At 33.8% G+C, this 14,250-nt stretch overlaps 2 protein-coding genes across 2 annotated transcripts; one reads left to right on the top strand and one right to left on the bottom strand.

Moving 5' to 3' along the window:
• Positions 1 to 1,392: 1,392 nt before the first annotated feature.
• Positions 1,393 to 3,411, bottom strand: LOC117917684 (probable pectinesterase/pectinesterase inhibitor 7). Its single transcript, XM_034834040.1, has 2 exons — positions 2,406 to 3,411; positions 1,393 to 2,298 (listed from the first exon to the last, which is right to left on the bottom strand). The coding sequence occupies exons 1-2, from the start codon at positions 3,382 to 3,384 to the stop codon at positions 1,607 to 1,609; spliced, it is 1,671 nt and encodes a 556-aa protein (XP_034689931.1). The 5' UTR covers positions 3,385 to 3,411; the 3' UTR covers positions 1,393 to 1,606.
• Positions 3,412 to 10,285: 6,874 nt separating this feature from the next.
• LOC117919252 (pectinesterase) lies at positions 10,286 to 13,200 on the top strand. The gene is made up of 3 exons (XM_034836386.1): positions 10,286 to 11,218; positions 11,435 to 11,595; positions 12,344 to 13,200. Exons 1-3 carry the CDS (start codon positions 10,302 to 10,304, stop codon positions 13,042 to 13,044), a joined length of 1,779 nt encoding a protein of 592 aa, XP_034692277.1. The 5' UTR covers positions 10,286 to 10,301; the 3' UTR covers positions 13,045 to 13,200.
• Positions 13,201 to 14,250: the final 1,050 nt, after the last annotated feature.

Here is a 14,250-nt window from a genome sequence, read left to right as displayed (position 1 = left end):
TTTTCTTTTCAATGATGAAGCTTATCCTTTATGTCCCCTTAATCGACCTTTAACCTTTTAACATCAAATCTGATCTTCAGAGTTTGTCATTATTTGGTACTACCTTCTAATTTTCATTAACATTCCCATGCTTTAAAAAAAAAAGATAATAAAGTCATTTTTAATAGATTAATATAATAATATATATTATATTTATTATAATTAAAAAAAAATGAATTATTGAGGGGTGGAATCTATAAAAGGTTTTATCCATTAGTTATTTTTATATTTTTGCAGTTTTTTTTTAATTAGGTCGTATGGGTTACATTGGTATTAAATAATTTTTTTTTTGGGTTCAATATATAGTCCACTTTTTGTTCTGATTTGACACCAAAAATTTTTGTGTTGCTTATTCCCCTCAATCATTCAATTGATTTACCTGTACTCCTGGCATTTGCTTCTTGACATTTTATAATAGCAGATCCTTTTTATTCAATATTTATATCATCCTTGACAATTTCTTTTTTTAATGATAAATAAGTTTAATTTTCTTTCAAAATAAACCTAATCTAGCTTTTAGGACGAAAGAAAAGGACAATATAAAGTGTTAAGGAGACTTGTAACTTCAGCAATAAAGTGGTAGAGAAACTAGGAATGAATTAAGAATAAGTCACACAAAGATTAGATTAAGGGGTCAAAATAAAACAAAAGGTATAATTAATGGTCGGTGCATTTGATCTCATATTTTTCTTAGGAAAAAAAAAATTGTTCCCGTAAGAAATGTGCCAAGAAAAAGTAGGGTTTTTGGATTAAATTAAGGTGAAGGTACCAACAAAGGGTCCACAGGGGGAAAACTTTCAGAGGGCAATCGAGGGCGTCTGGTCGAAGAGATAAGATTTGTGTTACAACTCAATGATGAAGCCTAAGTAACAAAGCAACCATCCCCTAGGCAAAATGGCTGGCTGGGCCACCTTGGCCCTCCTTGGGCCCTCTGAAATCTAGGGCACTTGTTTCTATGAGCCTGTAACCCTAACCACTTAATGTTCTTACTTTTTGTAACTTATATTTTGCGTGTGTAATGAAGCTTCCTATCTGAAGACCTGGTCTAATACTTTTAGACCTTTCACGTCCTCTTGGCCCCCCCCATGTATCCCATTACACACGCAAGAAATGTCCCAGTTGATTGATGGGTGAAATTTTTTAATCCAAGTAACTTTTTAATAAATGAGAAAATTAAGATGGTTGAAGGCATTATAGTACTTGATAACATAGAATTTTCCTTCTTACAAATTATCAGTACAGCTATGAGAGAACAAAGAAATTCCTGCATTTTCTAGGCTTTATCATATAAAGGTATAAGACTGGGGAAATCAACACGCTGACCCTACATCCATAAGTCTACTAAGAAAAATCTGAATTCATAAGATGCTTTTCCCACTTGTATTATTCTGTAAGATTGATGTTGAGTACATATAATAATTCAATTGAATTGACTTACATTTCCAATGTCCAAGCAACGCATTGTTTTGTTGGCTTGGACACATGCTTATTAACTGCTTAATTAAACAGTCCCAAGAATCGAAGAAACAAAATGGTTGAAGATTGCAAGTGATTATGAATTAATTGCTTATAACAAGCCACCAGTGTAAGGCACCCCAGTCTGAGGCAACCAGTCACCCCCGAGAAGGAAGTTGCCGACAGTGAAATTTGCAGCATCAGAAGCTCCAATCACATGGTATCCAGACCATGTAACTCTATTACTGGTGTTTGATCCGGGTCCGGTGTTGTTGTACTCAGCATAGTATAATGTACTTAAAGCAAAATCCCCAGACCAAATGCTCCAACCAGAAGGATCAATCAAACTACCCATGTTTGATTGCATGTACACTGTCCTTGAATACTCCTTCCATGGCCTTCCCAAGTATGTCTTTGTGGTTCCATTGCTTGCAGCCAAATCATCGGCGGCACGAATGACACAGTTGTGAATTGAGGTGCCGGTGTTCTGATTGGGGTCCGTCCGGCCTTGGGCGGTGATGGCATTGAACTGTCCGCTCAGGGGCAGCCGGGGATATAAGTTGCAGTTTTGGAAGACAACTGCAGCATTGCCAAATATGAAATCAACCGTTCCATATATGTCGCATTCTCTGTAGAATTGCCTTAGGGAATGGGTGTATAAGGTGTCTTGATAGGCCTCAAAGCTGCACAGGTAGAATGTTGATAAATCAGCCCCGCTCCGGAGGGCAACCGCTTGATGTTTTGCTGCCCCAGCTGTGTTCCGGAATGTTATGTTCACTGCAACAAATCCTTGTGCCACCACAGCTGCAATATCGATATCAAATTCAAACTGGTTAGGATAAAGCTGAAATTACTGTGACAATAACACTGTCATTATATTAATGGAAGTTGTTTTAATTTGGTGTTCTTACCAAATGTGGCGGAGTTGAAAGTTGTCCATCCATCAACCACGCTTCTGTTTCCGGTGATCACAGTCTGGTTGATGCCATCACCGATCATCATCAAGTACTTCTTATTCTTAGCGATGGATACGTACTCTTCGTAGACTCCGGCCTGGATGTAAATCACAAAGTATCCATTGCTGCCATTGGTGTTGTTTGGAGCTACAGCTATGGCATCATTAATGGTCGTGAAATTTCCACTCCCATCCTGGTTCACCGTCACGATGTCGCTTACTTCGACCTGATCATTACCGGTGTCTAGCAACTTCCTGTTACTCACAGACTCGTAGAGTTTTCGGTTTTGGCTAGACATTTTCAAGGGCAAGCGCCCATTTCCAAAGGGGAGATGCTTCCTAGCTTTCACCACTTTCCCCTTCTTCTGCTTGGGAACCCAACCCTTGGTGAAGAGGGATAGAGAAACTCTATAGAGCTTAGTGTCATTGGACAGGGGAGTTGAAACACCGTTCTTCACACTCCATGAAGAAGAGGTCTCTTGCAGACCATCCAAGCATGTTTGCTGGTTAGTTAAAAGGGCACTAAGCAAGGTTTGCACATCATCAGCTTCCAAAACAGACAGGATTTTAGAATTAGCATCCGCAACTTGAGAAGAGCTCAACAAGTAATCCAAGTTTAGTCCTCCTAGAAAGCGACAGTCCTGCAGCGCCCGAACCGCAGCGGCCGACAAATTGGACCGGGCACTGAGGTACTTGTCAACCAGGGACAAGAACTTACGCGAAGTCGCTATCGACTTCTTCAAGGATGACCTTCCATAATCGTAAACATTTGCGGATTTGTTGCTCTGGACAAGGCCTTTGCAAGAGGAAGGGTCAGGTGTGGACTGACATATGGAGTCATCTGCTAGAGATGTCGATGAGAAAAGAGCAAGGGAAATGACAATGGCTGAGAAAGCAACGAGGGACAACGAAAGCTTAGAAGAAGACATGGTCATGGAATAGAGGGAGGGGGAGAGGGAGAGTCGATGAGTTGATGGGGAATGTTGCATGATGGTTGAGGCCATTATATAGAAGATTTGAGAGACATAAGGTGGTTGGGTTATTCTTATTAATTTGATTTTGGTAGAGAATACTTGAGGGGTTTGTATTGTGAAGTCAACTTCCATGACTTTCAAAAGCGCGTCCATCTCGAACTTGTTCAATTTAATGGAGTCTTAGCCATCTACAGAGGAACAAGTTGTTGGAGTCTTTGTTATTTTATCAATCAGTGCAGATACCCCTTCCAAAAATCCATTCTTAGGTAATTGTCGACAGCCTTTCCACTAGGATTCTTTCGACGTGGGCTACATGCCTGCCTTCCTGATCAGGAACATATCTCCATTCAAAGTCTTTGCTGGATTCCACCTTCCCCTCTGCAGATCTTCTACTCATAGCTTCATTATTAATTTAGAGGTGAAGGCTTAAACCCCTTTTCTTACTTCACATTTTTACCACTAGATTATTTACCCTTTACAATGTGATTATTGTATATAAAGAGACCTTTTGTGGAACAAAGAAATCGCACATGATCAAGATTCACCATGTGATGAGGTGAAACATTTTGGCGGTGGGTCTGAGGAAGGTGGGTTTATTAAGAGGTCAACCCAGCTAGAGCTAAAGCCAATTATTGTGTGTGCAAAGCAATCAAATATTTTAAATATTTTGAAGATACATCATCGACCCTAAGTGTCGAATGTATGACTCCGGAGTTAATTTGAAGTTAGTGCCTCCAACATGTTTGTTTATCTTATTGAGTATGGGCTTTTTAAGATTAGGATGGACTCGGATTTAGATTATGCCAGCTCTAATGATGACCAAATGTTTGAGAAAAAAGGCGCATTATATAAGGTGGGAGACCCGCATTGATTTAAACCTAAAGTCAGCCCATAGTTACCCAAAAATTACATGTGACAACCAGAAGTACCAAGCTATGATTTTTCACCTACTTAGAATTTCATTTTTATATAGAGTTAGGTTATGGGTCATCATCATTAGCGTTTGAGATTACTCCCCAGTTAACTAACTTTTTCATGAATCATGGTGCAATTGGGTATGATTTCAGTTATTCAGTTAAATCAGACATTTGGATAGGGTGCAGACCCTGACTCATCACCAAATTAACAAGCCTACAAGATTCTAAGTAGCTTCAAAATATGGGAAGTTACGCAAATAATTGATGTCCTAAAAGGTTTAAAAAAAAAAGTCCATGTTTAGTATCATTGGTTTTACCCAAAAAGGAGAAGAAAAAGACATGAAACTTCCCGTACTGCTTTCAAGTCTAAATGTTTGAAATGGAAGTAATGGGTAGCCATTAAAAAATCCAAAAAAACAAATAAAAAAAGGGAAAAAAACACCCAATGTTTTCCTTAAAACGAGGATAATAATGTAATTATATCCCACTAAACATATGAGGGTTACAAAAGAGCAATTTGGATTTGGCTAACAAAAGTCAATAGTAAGTTAAGTTTGAATTCAAATACATATTGCTAATAGACTTTGAATTCAACAGGCTGGCAACGGGGGTGTTTGGTGAGAGTTGGTTCCGGCGCCGGTTTCTCTGTTATGGACAAAAAAACCACCGACTTTTCTCGAGAAAATTTGAGAGCCGTAGGATTGTGGATCAGACGGAGCAGAGCGATGGGATATGGAAGAAGTGAAGAAAAAGGGGATCCATGTATATTGAAATGTGAAAACGCGTTACGAATGGATTTTATACGTGCGCTGTATATTGTAGTATGCAATCTGCATGTAGCGTGACGTTTTGTCTCACTCTGTCTTGCTTTTTGAAGGTGGATGTCCCACCACATAGAGGATTAATTTATATTCAAATATAAATAAAAATATTTTTGATAATATATTATATAATAAAACTATTTTTTTTAATAAAAAATATTATCAATTCAAAAGTGATTTTTAAAATTTATTTTAAAATATTAAAAAATATTACTAAAAAAATGTTAAAATAAAAAATAAAATTAATTAAAATTAATTTTTTTTTTAATTTTTAATTAGTTAGAAATATCTCATAAGTTAAATAAATTTGAAAAAACATATAAAAATATTATTAACTTTAAATATAATCTTAATTTTTTTTTTCACCATTTTTTTTTTACTTTCTTTCTAATTTTTTTTTTCACATTTTTCCTCAATTTTTTCAATAATAAAACAAAGTCTTATTATATGCTAAGTGATAAAATAAAAATATAAATGATGAGATGTGTAAATAATTATTAAAAAAAATAATTCATAAAGAATTAAAAAAAATGATAAATTTTTTTATCTATTTCAAAAAATTGTAATTTACGTAAAATAACATATCTTTCCAATTTGCATTTAATGAAAATATGAAATGGGACACGTGTGAAATAACTAAAAATTTAATCATTTTTAATTATATTATTACTAATATTTTAAAATATGGAATGAGTGACATTGATTATAGACATCATGCTACGTGGCCATCATATATAAAATTTCCCATTTAATTAAAAAAACTCAATACATACAATGAATACTAGTACCTTGTACTGTTATACGTATATGGACACAAAGACATTGTCTACATTGTTTTATACAAACCTACGCGCTTGATTCCTATGTATTGTCGGGAATTCAACTTATTTTTTATAAATAAAAATGGATAAATAAAATAAATAAATAAGACAAGTAGTTGAAATATTAAAAAGTCAAAAGACGTTTTGAAATTGGAGGGACAAAGGTTTAATGTATAGTGTTGATATGGTTAATTTTGATCCCACCTCCCTTTAAAATTATAGTTAGTGTTACACGTGTCATCACGGGAGTGTAATAACTTAAATAATGAGCTGGCCCAAAGCCTAACTATTTTGACCGGATAATTTTTATTTGGGCTAAGGTCAAAGTTTTGTTCTCCAAGGGCCCAGATCCAAAACTTTGTTGAATCTCTTATTCGCGAGAATGTTTATACTTTATATGTATTATTTTTATGTTGCTTGAAGATTTTCAAAGATTTTGGTGATGTGCGTGTAAGGTGATTGGGATTTGGGCCTGTCTGAAATTAATACATCTGGTGCTATAATGGGTCAAGGAATGTCGGCTCAAACCTGACTGGGCCGAGATTGAGTTGGAAAATCTCTCATTTGGGCTCTCCTGGACTGAAGTTTGAGAGACCATTTGGGCCTGTCAAATTAGGCCTGGCCCAGTTCTCCAAGTTCTCCTTCATGTTAATAGACTAAGTGCTAAGTAGTAACTCAACCTAGTAATCAAAATCATATGAAATTTAACAATTTTTTACAAGCATTAAAAATTTTAAAAAATTACTAATATGTTTGGTTCCCGGAAAATACTAAAGAAAGAAAAAAAATGTAAAGGAAGATGATTTTTTCATGTTTGATTGTCTTATGAAAAATACAAAAGAAACTAAAATATAATTAAAACTAATTAAAAATTTATGTATTTTTAAATTATTAAAATTTTATATTAATGAGTTAAAATAAATAAAATGAATTTGAAGTAACAAAAAATAATAATTTATCGATTTTTAATATTTTTTTTATTTTACTTCATTTTTTATTTCATTCTATTTTTCCTCTAGATTTTCTTTTCCTTACATTTTCCCTTAGGCTATGTTTGGTTCCCGGAAAGTACAAAGGAAAGAAAAAAAATGCTAAGGAAAATGATTTTCTCATGTTTGGTTGTCCTATGAAAAATATCAAAGAAAATCAAATATAATTAAAATTAATTAAAAACTTATGTATTTTTAAATTATTTAATCTTTATATTGATGAGTTAAAATAAATAAAATGAGTTTGAAGTAAAAAAAAAAAAAAAAAAAAATTTATCAACTTTTAATCTATTTTTTTATTTTCCTTCACTTTTTCTTTTCTTCTACTTTTTCTTTGTATTTTCTTTCCCTCGCATTTTCCCTCAAATTTTCCGGGAACCAAACATAGCCTTAATTTTTCTGAAACCAAACATAGATAATTGTTTTCTTTTCATGAATTCCCTTCATTCCATACAATGAAATTTGAAACCCATTATTATTTTTTTCATCCAAACTCAAAGGAAAAATAGAATCAAAGAAAAGATTAAAAAAAAAAAAAAGTTAAAAATCAATAAATTATTTTTATTTACTATTTCAAATTTACTTTGTTTATTTTAACTCATGGATAAAAATTTAAATAATTTAAAAATAAATAAATTTTAAACTAATTTTAAATATATTTAATTTTATATATATTTTTATAAAATAATCAAATATAAAAAAAAAAAATCATTTTTTTAATATTTTTCCGAAAACAAAACTAACCCATTGAAGGTTAACTTGGTCTACGGGCCACCACCGAGGCCCATCTAATCATGAAAGGCTCAAACTGCAAGACATCCCACGATGAGACCTTCAGAGGGTCCAGCCATCATTGAGGATGAATACGAATCATGGCTGAATAGCCTGGATTTCAACCCACAATTATCCTTAATAAAGGCAAAATTATTTCCCATTTCTCATATGATTTTTATTTATTTATTAGCATTGGTGGGCGGTGGAATTAAACTTCCAAAGAAAAAATGGCCACAAAACATTGGTCCCCCATGATTTTTGGCGCTGATTCCGAAATCCACACATATTTTACATGCGAAAAAAGAGAGAAAAAAAAAAATGCATTTGCGTGTGATATGCTGTGCAATCATTTTAGAGAACAAGGCTGACAGAAAGGACGCGGTGCTGCTAAAAAGAGCGTCATTTTCATTCACATGCTACAATCGTAGCATTATCTTGAAAAATTTAAAATCCACCTACAACAGTTGTTTTCAAAATTAAAAACGTTTTTGTTTTTTTTGCTTTCAAAAATCAGTTTTCAAGTTTTTCTTCCAGCCATGTCCACCCTTTTTTTTTCCATTGAATCTAGATCTGAAGATTTAATCTAACATGGATCTGCTATAAGTCACAAGATGTCAAAACTCAAAACCACTTACATACCATTAAATAATAATGGTAACAATTAAAAAGTAAAAGGTTGCTGAATTTCATTTGAAGCTATCTTATTTAATTTATTGCAACATTTCTTAATAATAAAAGTTTCAACCTATTTTTATTTTTATTATATAGTTTTTTTAGATGGTCTTACTTCTCTGCACAGTCCAACCATTTCCCAAAAATCAAGGTGGTCGACTACTTATTTGTAGGATTTTGGGCATGGTGCACAAAGTTTATAATACAAAGGTCTGCCTACCGTGACAAATATGGTGTTCTTAATTAACCATTAATGGGTATTTATATATATTATCATATTCTTCATAGTTGATAAAACTAAATGAGAACATTTAATATGGTATAAAAAAATATGATCCTATAATAACCCGCTCTAATGGCTTTAAAATGCAGTTATTTAATTTAAAAAATCATATTATATATACAGTGTCATAAACTTCTTTTTCTAATTAATGTGAGTATTACAATAATGATCAAGTTAATACAATACCCTTGTTATTATTAGGTAAGGCAATAAGAAACCTTTTAAGTACAGGACATTTCCTGGTCAATGATTAATCTTAATGATATTTGTAATTATATATATATATATATATATATATATATATATATATATATTTGTAAATATTGTTTACTTTAAACATCTTATATACATATTATTCACTTTAAATATAAAAGATTTTATGATTTTAAAATACGTTTGTTGAAAATAGTATATCATATCAGTATAAATGTTATGTGATAAACAAATACTTTTTATGAAGTTAGAAAAATAAAATCTTACATCGAGGTCAATAATTGACTTTAATATTATTTGTAACGATCCATTTACTTTTGTATAGATATTGTGAGCTTTAAATTTGTATGATTCCCTAATCGATGTCTCCTTTACGAAATCACATCGACAAAATATCAAGAGAAGTTAGGATCCCACTTCTTTTCATATAAATACTATCCCATTTATATTCAAAAAGTTCCTCGATTATAATGATTTAGATCATTACTTGTGATATTGGATTTACAAAATCTCACATTTAGATCAAAGATCAATTTTCATACCGTTTATAATGATTTACCATTTTTCTTATAAATATTATTCATTCTATTAAGTATTAAGAGAAGCTCATTATATCTACCATGTATGCAATTTTTCCCATTATTTGATAAATAAATAAAAAAACAACTTTCTATTCTAAAAAAAAAAAACTGATAAAAGACTCACCAAACCTAATGCACGTGTAAAATCATTTTCTTAATATTTGGTCTAACTATGGTTTCTTAATTAATGGTGAACACGCCCCAACAATGTCATGATTTAAATCAATTGGATTGGAGAGTTGGATTAACTTGTTAAAGGGACGTGCTTTTATCATAAGTTGTACAAAATTTTAAGCATTAATGAGCACGAGAAGACTTGTAAGTTTCAATTTGGAGGATGTGTCACTTAAAGATTTGTTCATGACTATTCAGCCGTGACACAATCAGAGTCTTTAATGATTAAGAAGTGAATGGGCATGAAACCACTATAATCTAATTAGTTCGTTTGTAAGATTACACACACACACACGCTAAAGGGCTTTTTTTTCTTTTTCTTTTTTACTTAATTTAATTAAGTATTACTTGCCTCTATGGTATAAAGTCAAAGAAGATGGTCACAAGTCACAAGCCCCTACCCTGTTCAAAAAGAAAAATAAGTCCAAAAATTTCAAATCAAAATTCATTTTGAGAGATTTTCCATTTTGGATCAAGACAAAACCACATTTTCTACTATACCTTGCCCATCCAGAGGTAAATTGCAGATTGAATTCAGTGATTATCTGACTCAAATTTAAGACCCCATCCATCCATTTATGTACTCAATAAAGTTGATCACATTGAGGGTGTGAAAATCAAACACCAATCCCCATGACTCATCAGCTGCCCTATATATTCTTCTTCTCGCTTACCTTCTCCTTCAATTTCAACCTTTATCTCTTCCTCTCAACACACCATTTCACCATGTACAACCACAAAGCAAGAACTAAATTCTTGCTGTCTCTTCTCTCCATTTCCGCCTTTGCTGTTCTCCTACTCACCACAGCGAAACCTCTGAAAAAGAGCCCAAAAAACACTGAAATCCCACAACTGCATCTCCACAAGCATGTCCAGATTGCCCATTCCCATTGCGAAGGCACTCTCTATCCAGAGCTCTGTGTCTCAACTCTCTCCACATTCCCGGATCTTGCGTCTAAAACTGTCCCGGAAGTCATTGCTGCCACAGTGAACCACACAGTGGGCGAAGTTAGGTTGTCAGCCTCGAACTGCAGCGGCATTCGGAGGAAGCTCAAGAATCTCAACACGCTTGAAGGCAGAGCTATCAACGACTGCCTTGAGCTCCATGACTGCACCATTGCTCAGCTTCAGTCCACTATTTCTGATCTTTCTCCCAACAACTCTCCCGCAAAGCATTACCATGACTTGCAGACGTTGTTGAGCGGTTCGAGGACGAATCTCTACACTTGTCTTGATGGGTTTGCTTACAGTAAAAAGGACATTCGTAGTTCAATCGAAGGCCCTCTCCGCAACATCTCTCACCATGTCAGTAACTCTCTGGCAATGCTCAAGAAAATCCCAGGAGTCCAGTCATCGAAGTCTGAGATTTTCCCGGAGTACGGTAGCACGAAGGATGGTTTTCCGGCGTGGCTGTCCGGGAAGGACAGGAGACTGTTGCAGGCGTCGGCGAGTCAAATTCATTACAATCTCACCGTTGCCAAGGATGGCAGTGGAGACTTCACCACCATTGGGGAAGCCATTGCAGCTGCTCCCAACTCCAGCACTACCAGGTCAGCCCTCTTAATTTTTTTGGCTTCATCCCCAGTTTTACTTCACATATATTATTGAATGGATCATTACTTATCATTAAAATATCTCAAATCAATGTTGGATGAAGCCACAATGAAATATAATAAAATTGAGAGAGGAAAAGCAAATCATAAAGCAATTTTGCACATTTTCAAATGGGTATGGCAAACTGATTTATAGAGGTGGATGAACGGCAGGTTCGTGATACATATAAAGGCAGGTGCATACTTTGAGTACTTAGATATTGCGAGGTCGAAGACGATGCTGATGTTGGTGGGAGACGGGCTCGAGAATACTTACATCAAGGGCAACCGAAGCGTGGGTGGTGGGTGGACCACTTTCCAATCAGGCACTGTCGGTGAGTTCAATTTTCTACTGTCCTTCTCTGCAAATATTATATTAATTGCTGTCATTTTATTTCACTGTCTTGGCTCATTTTCATTTCATGTCGACTGTCCAGTATTCTGTAAAAGGCTTGTTAGATTTTGTTTCGGCTTACCGCCGTGAGGTTGGGACCCCTGCCAGTTTTCACAACTATCTGTGGATTGACAAAAAAAGGAAGGGCACAAAACAAGAATCTTCTTGGGACACTGATTAAGGTTACACTTAAAAGTTGTAAAAAAAATAAAATTATTAAAGTCTTTTCTGTTTTTATTTGAATTATTCTAATAAAAAGAGAAAAAGAAAAAAGAATGTCGGTAGCATAGGGTCGGGTCATGCATGTTTTGGTGAGAGCACCTAGTGGAATATGAAGAAGAGTTTGTCTGGCGGTCCAAAGATATGGCTTTGGTGATAGTCTTTAATCATATATTTGCTATATCATGTGCATAATTTAATGAAGTCGATATCATCACATGGTTGAGGGAGCCCACCCTTGATTTGTCCTCTGCCCCCTCGCTTTCAGCCTCACTGATTATCGTGGGGAACTTTATTTATATTTATCGACCGTTAAATTTTGGATAAGGTTCTAGAGATGTCCAGTACGTCTCCAAACATTAGAATGTTAGGCGAGGTGGTGCCAAACCCAAATACGGAAAATGCAAAATATAAAAGCATTCCCTGCCATGTAAAATAATTTTTTACATTTGTAACGTGATGACCTGCAGCCGTGGTGGCAAACAATTTCATAGCCAAAGGCATCTCCTTCGAGAACTACGCAGGGCCGAGCAATCACCAAGCAGTGGCCCTGAGGAGTGGAGCCGACCTCTCCGTCTTCTACCTGTGCCGCTTCATCGGTTACCAAGACACCCTCTACGTCCACTCTCTCCGCCAATTCTACCGTGAATGCGACGTCTACGGAACCATAGATTTCATCTTCGGAAACGCTGCAGTCGTTCTCCAAAACTGCAACTTATACGCCCGCAGACCTAACGCAAACCAGAAAAATGTCTTCACCGCCCAAGGGAGAGATGACCCCAACGAAAACACCGGAATCTCAATACAAAATTGCAAAGTCGATGCGGCTGCGGACTTGATTCCGGTCCTATCTTCATTCAAATCGTACCTAGGAAGGCCATGGAAGGAGTATTCGAGGACGGTTTATATGCAGTCTAACATTGGCAATTTGATTGACCCAGCTGGGTGGCTGGAGTGGGATGGAGATTTTGCATTGAGTACTCTTTATTATGGTGAGTATAAGAACCGGGGTCCAGGTTCCAACACCAGCGGCAGGGTGACATGGCCGGGTTATAGAGTTATTAATAGTTCGAGTGTGGCGAGTCAGTTCACTGTTGGGGCCTTCATTCAGGGAGATGAGTGGCTTCCGGCTACTGGGATTCCTTATTATTCCAATTTGACCATCGTTTAGTAAGTTGTATTTTTATGTGGCGTGGTTTCAAGTCTTGGGCATAGATTGCTCCAAACGATTGAGAATAAGTTCTTCAAGAAAAATGTCATGTTATGTAGTGAATTTATTTGATTGCACCTTTGAATCTATATAGTATAAAAAAAATGTTTGGATGTATTTTTGATAAAGCAAAAGCTTTTTTTTTTTTCTTTTTTGACCTCAATCCAAGTTTTAATTTTATTTAAAGAGCTTATAAATTAAAAAAAAAAAAATCTTTTAGAAAAGTTTTATTTTGATTTCAAAAATTTATTTTATATTTAATACCAATTTTATAATATTAATATTATTTTTTAAAAATTATGATTTTGATTTCAGTTTTAAAGAAATTACCTAAAATAAAACCTAATTTTTCTAGTCTCAAATAAAATATGAAGATATAAAAATATAAAAATAAATTTAATATTTTTAAACATTTAATTAAATAAAATATGGATCTCCTCCCTTTAAAAAAAATGACAACTGTGTTTTGGATTTAGTTGGATCCAAAAATTAAGTTTTGGTCTATATAAGTTCATCATTTAAGTTCAAAACTTAGGTGGTGATTGTTTTTTTAGCTTTTTGCTGAAGCAATTTAGCTTTAAAATTTAAGTTGTTTGTTTTTCTACTTTTTCATGACTTATTATAAACTTTTTACTAAATAAAAAAAGCCAAAATATATAACTTTTTCTAAATGGAAAAAATAACATATTGGTTTTTTTTACTTTTTAATACTTAATAGAAATAAAATACTACAAAAACAAACAACCTCATATTTAACACTATTAAGTATTAAGGTTCTATTTAGAATTAAGTAAAAAAACAAACACCACCTTAGATAAAATGTGAAAATTCAAAATTGAGAAGAAAGATATGAATTTTTTATCTTTCCAAAAATGACCTTTATTAACTATGAAACAAAAAAGAGGTAAAAAAACATTTATTTAAATTTTATTCATTTTATAAACCTCAATAAAATTTAATTTTATTTAGTGATTTGGAAAAAAATACACCCTTTTCCAAAAAAATAAAAATAAATTATTATTATTTAAAAATCAAACATCTTGGAAAATATATATATTTAAAATTATGTATGTAAAAAATAACTAAAAATATGTCAAAATTATTTTTTAAAAATGATATATTTTTTGAATATATATTTTTAAAAAATATTTTTCTAAAAATAATAAA

Source organism: Vitis riparia, chromosome 7, assembly GCF_004353265.1.
Source record: "Vitis riparia cultivar Riparia Gloire de Montpellier isolate 1030 chromosome 7, EGFV_Vit.rip_1.0, whole genome shotgun sequence".
Classification (NCBI taxonomy): domain Eukaryota; kingdom Viridiplantae; phylum Streptophyta; class Magnoliopsida; order Vitales; family Vitaceae; genus Vitis; species Vitis riparia.
This window is presented reverse-complemented; position numbering and strand designations above follow the sequence as displayed.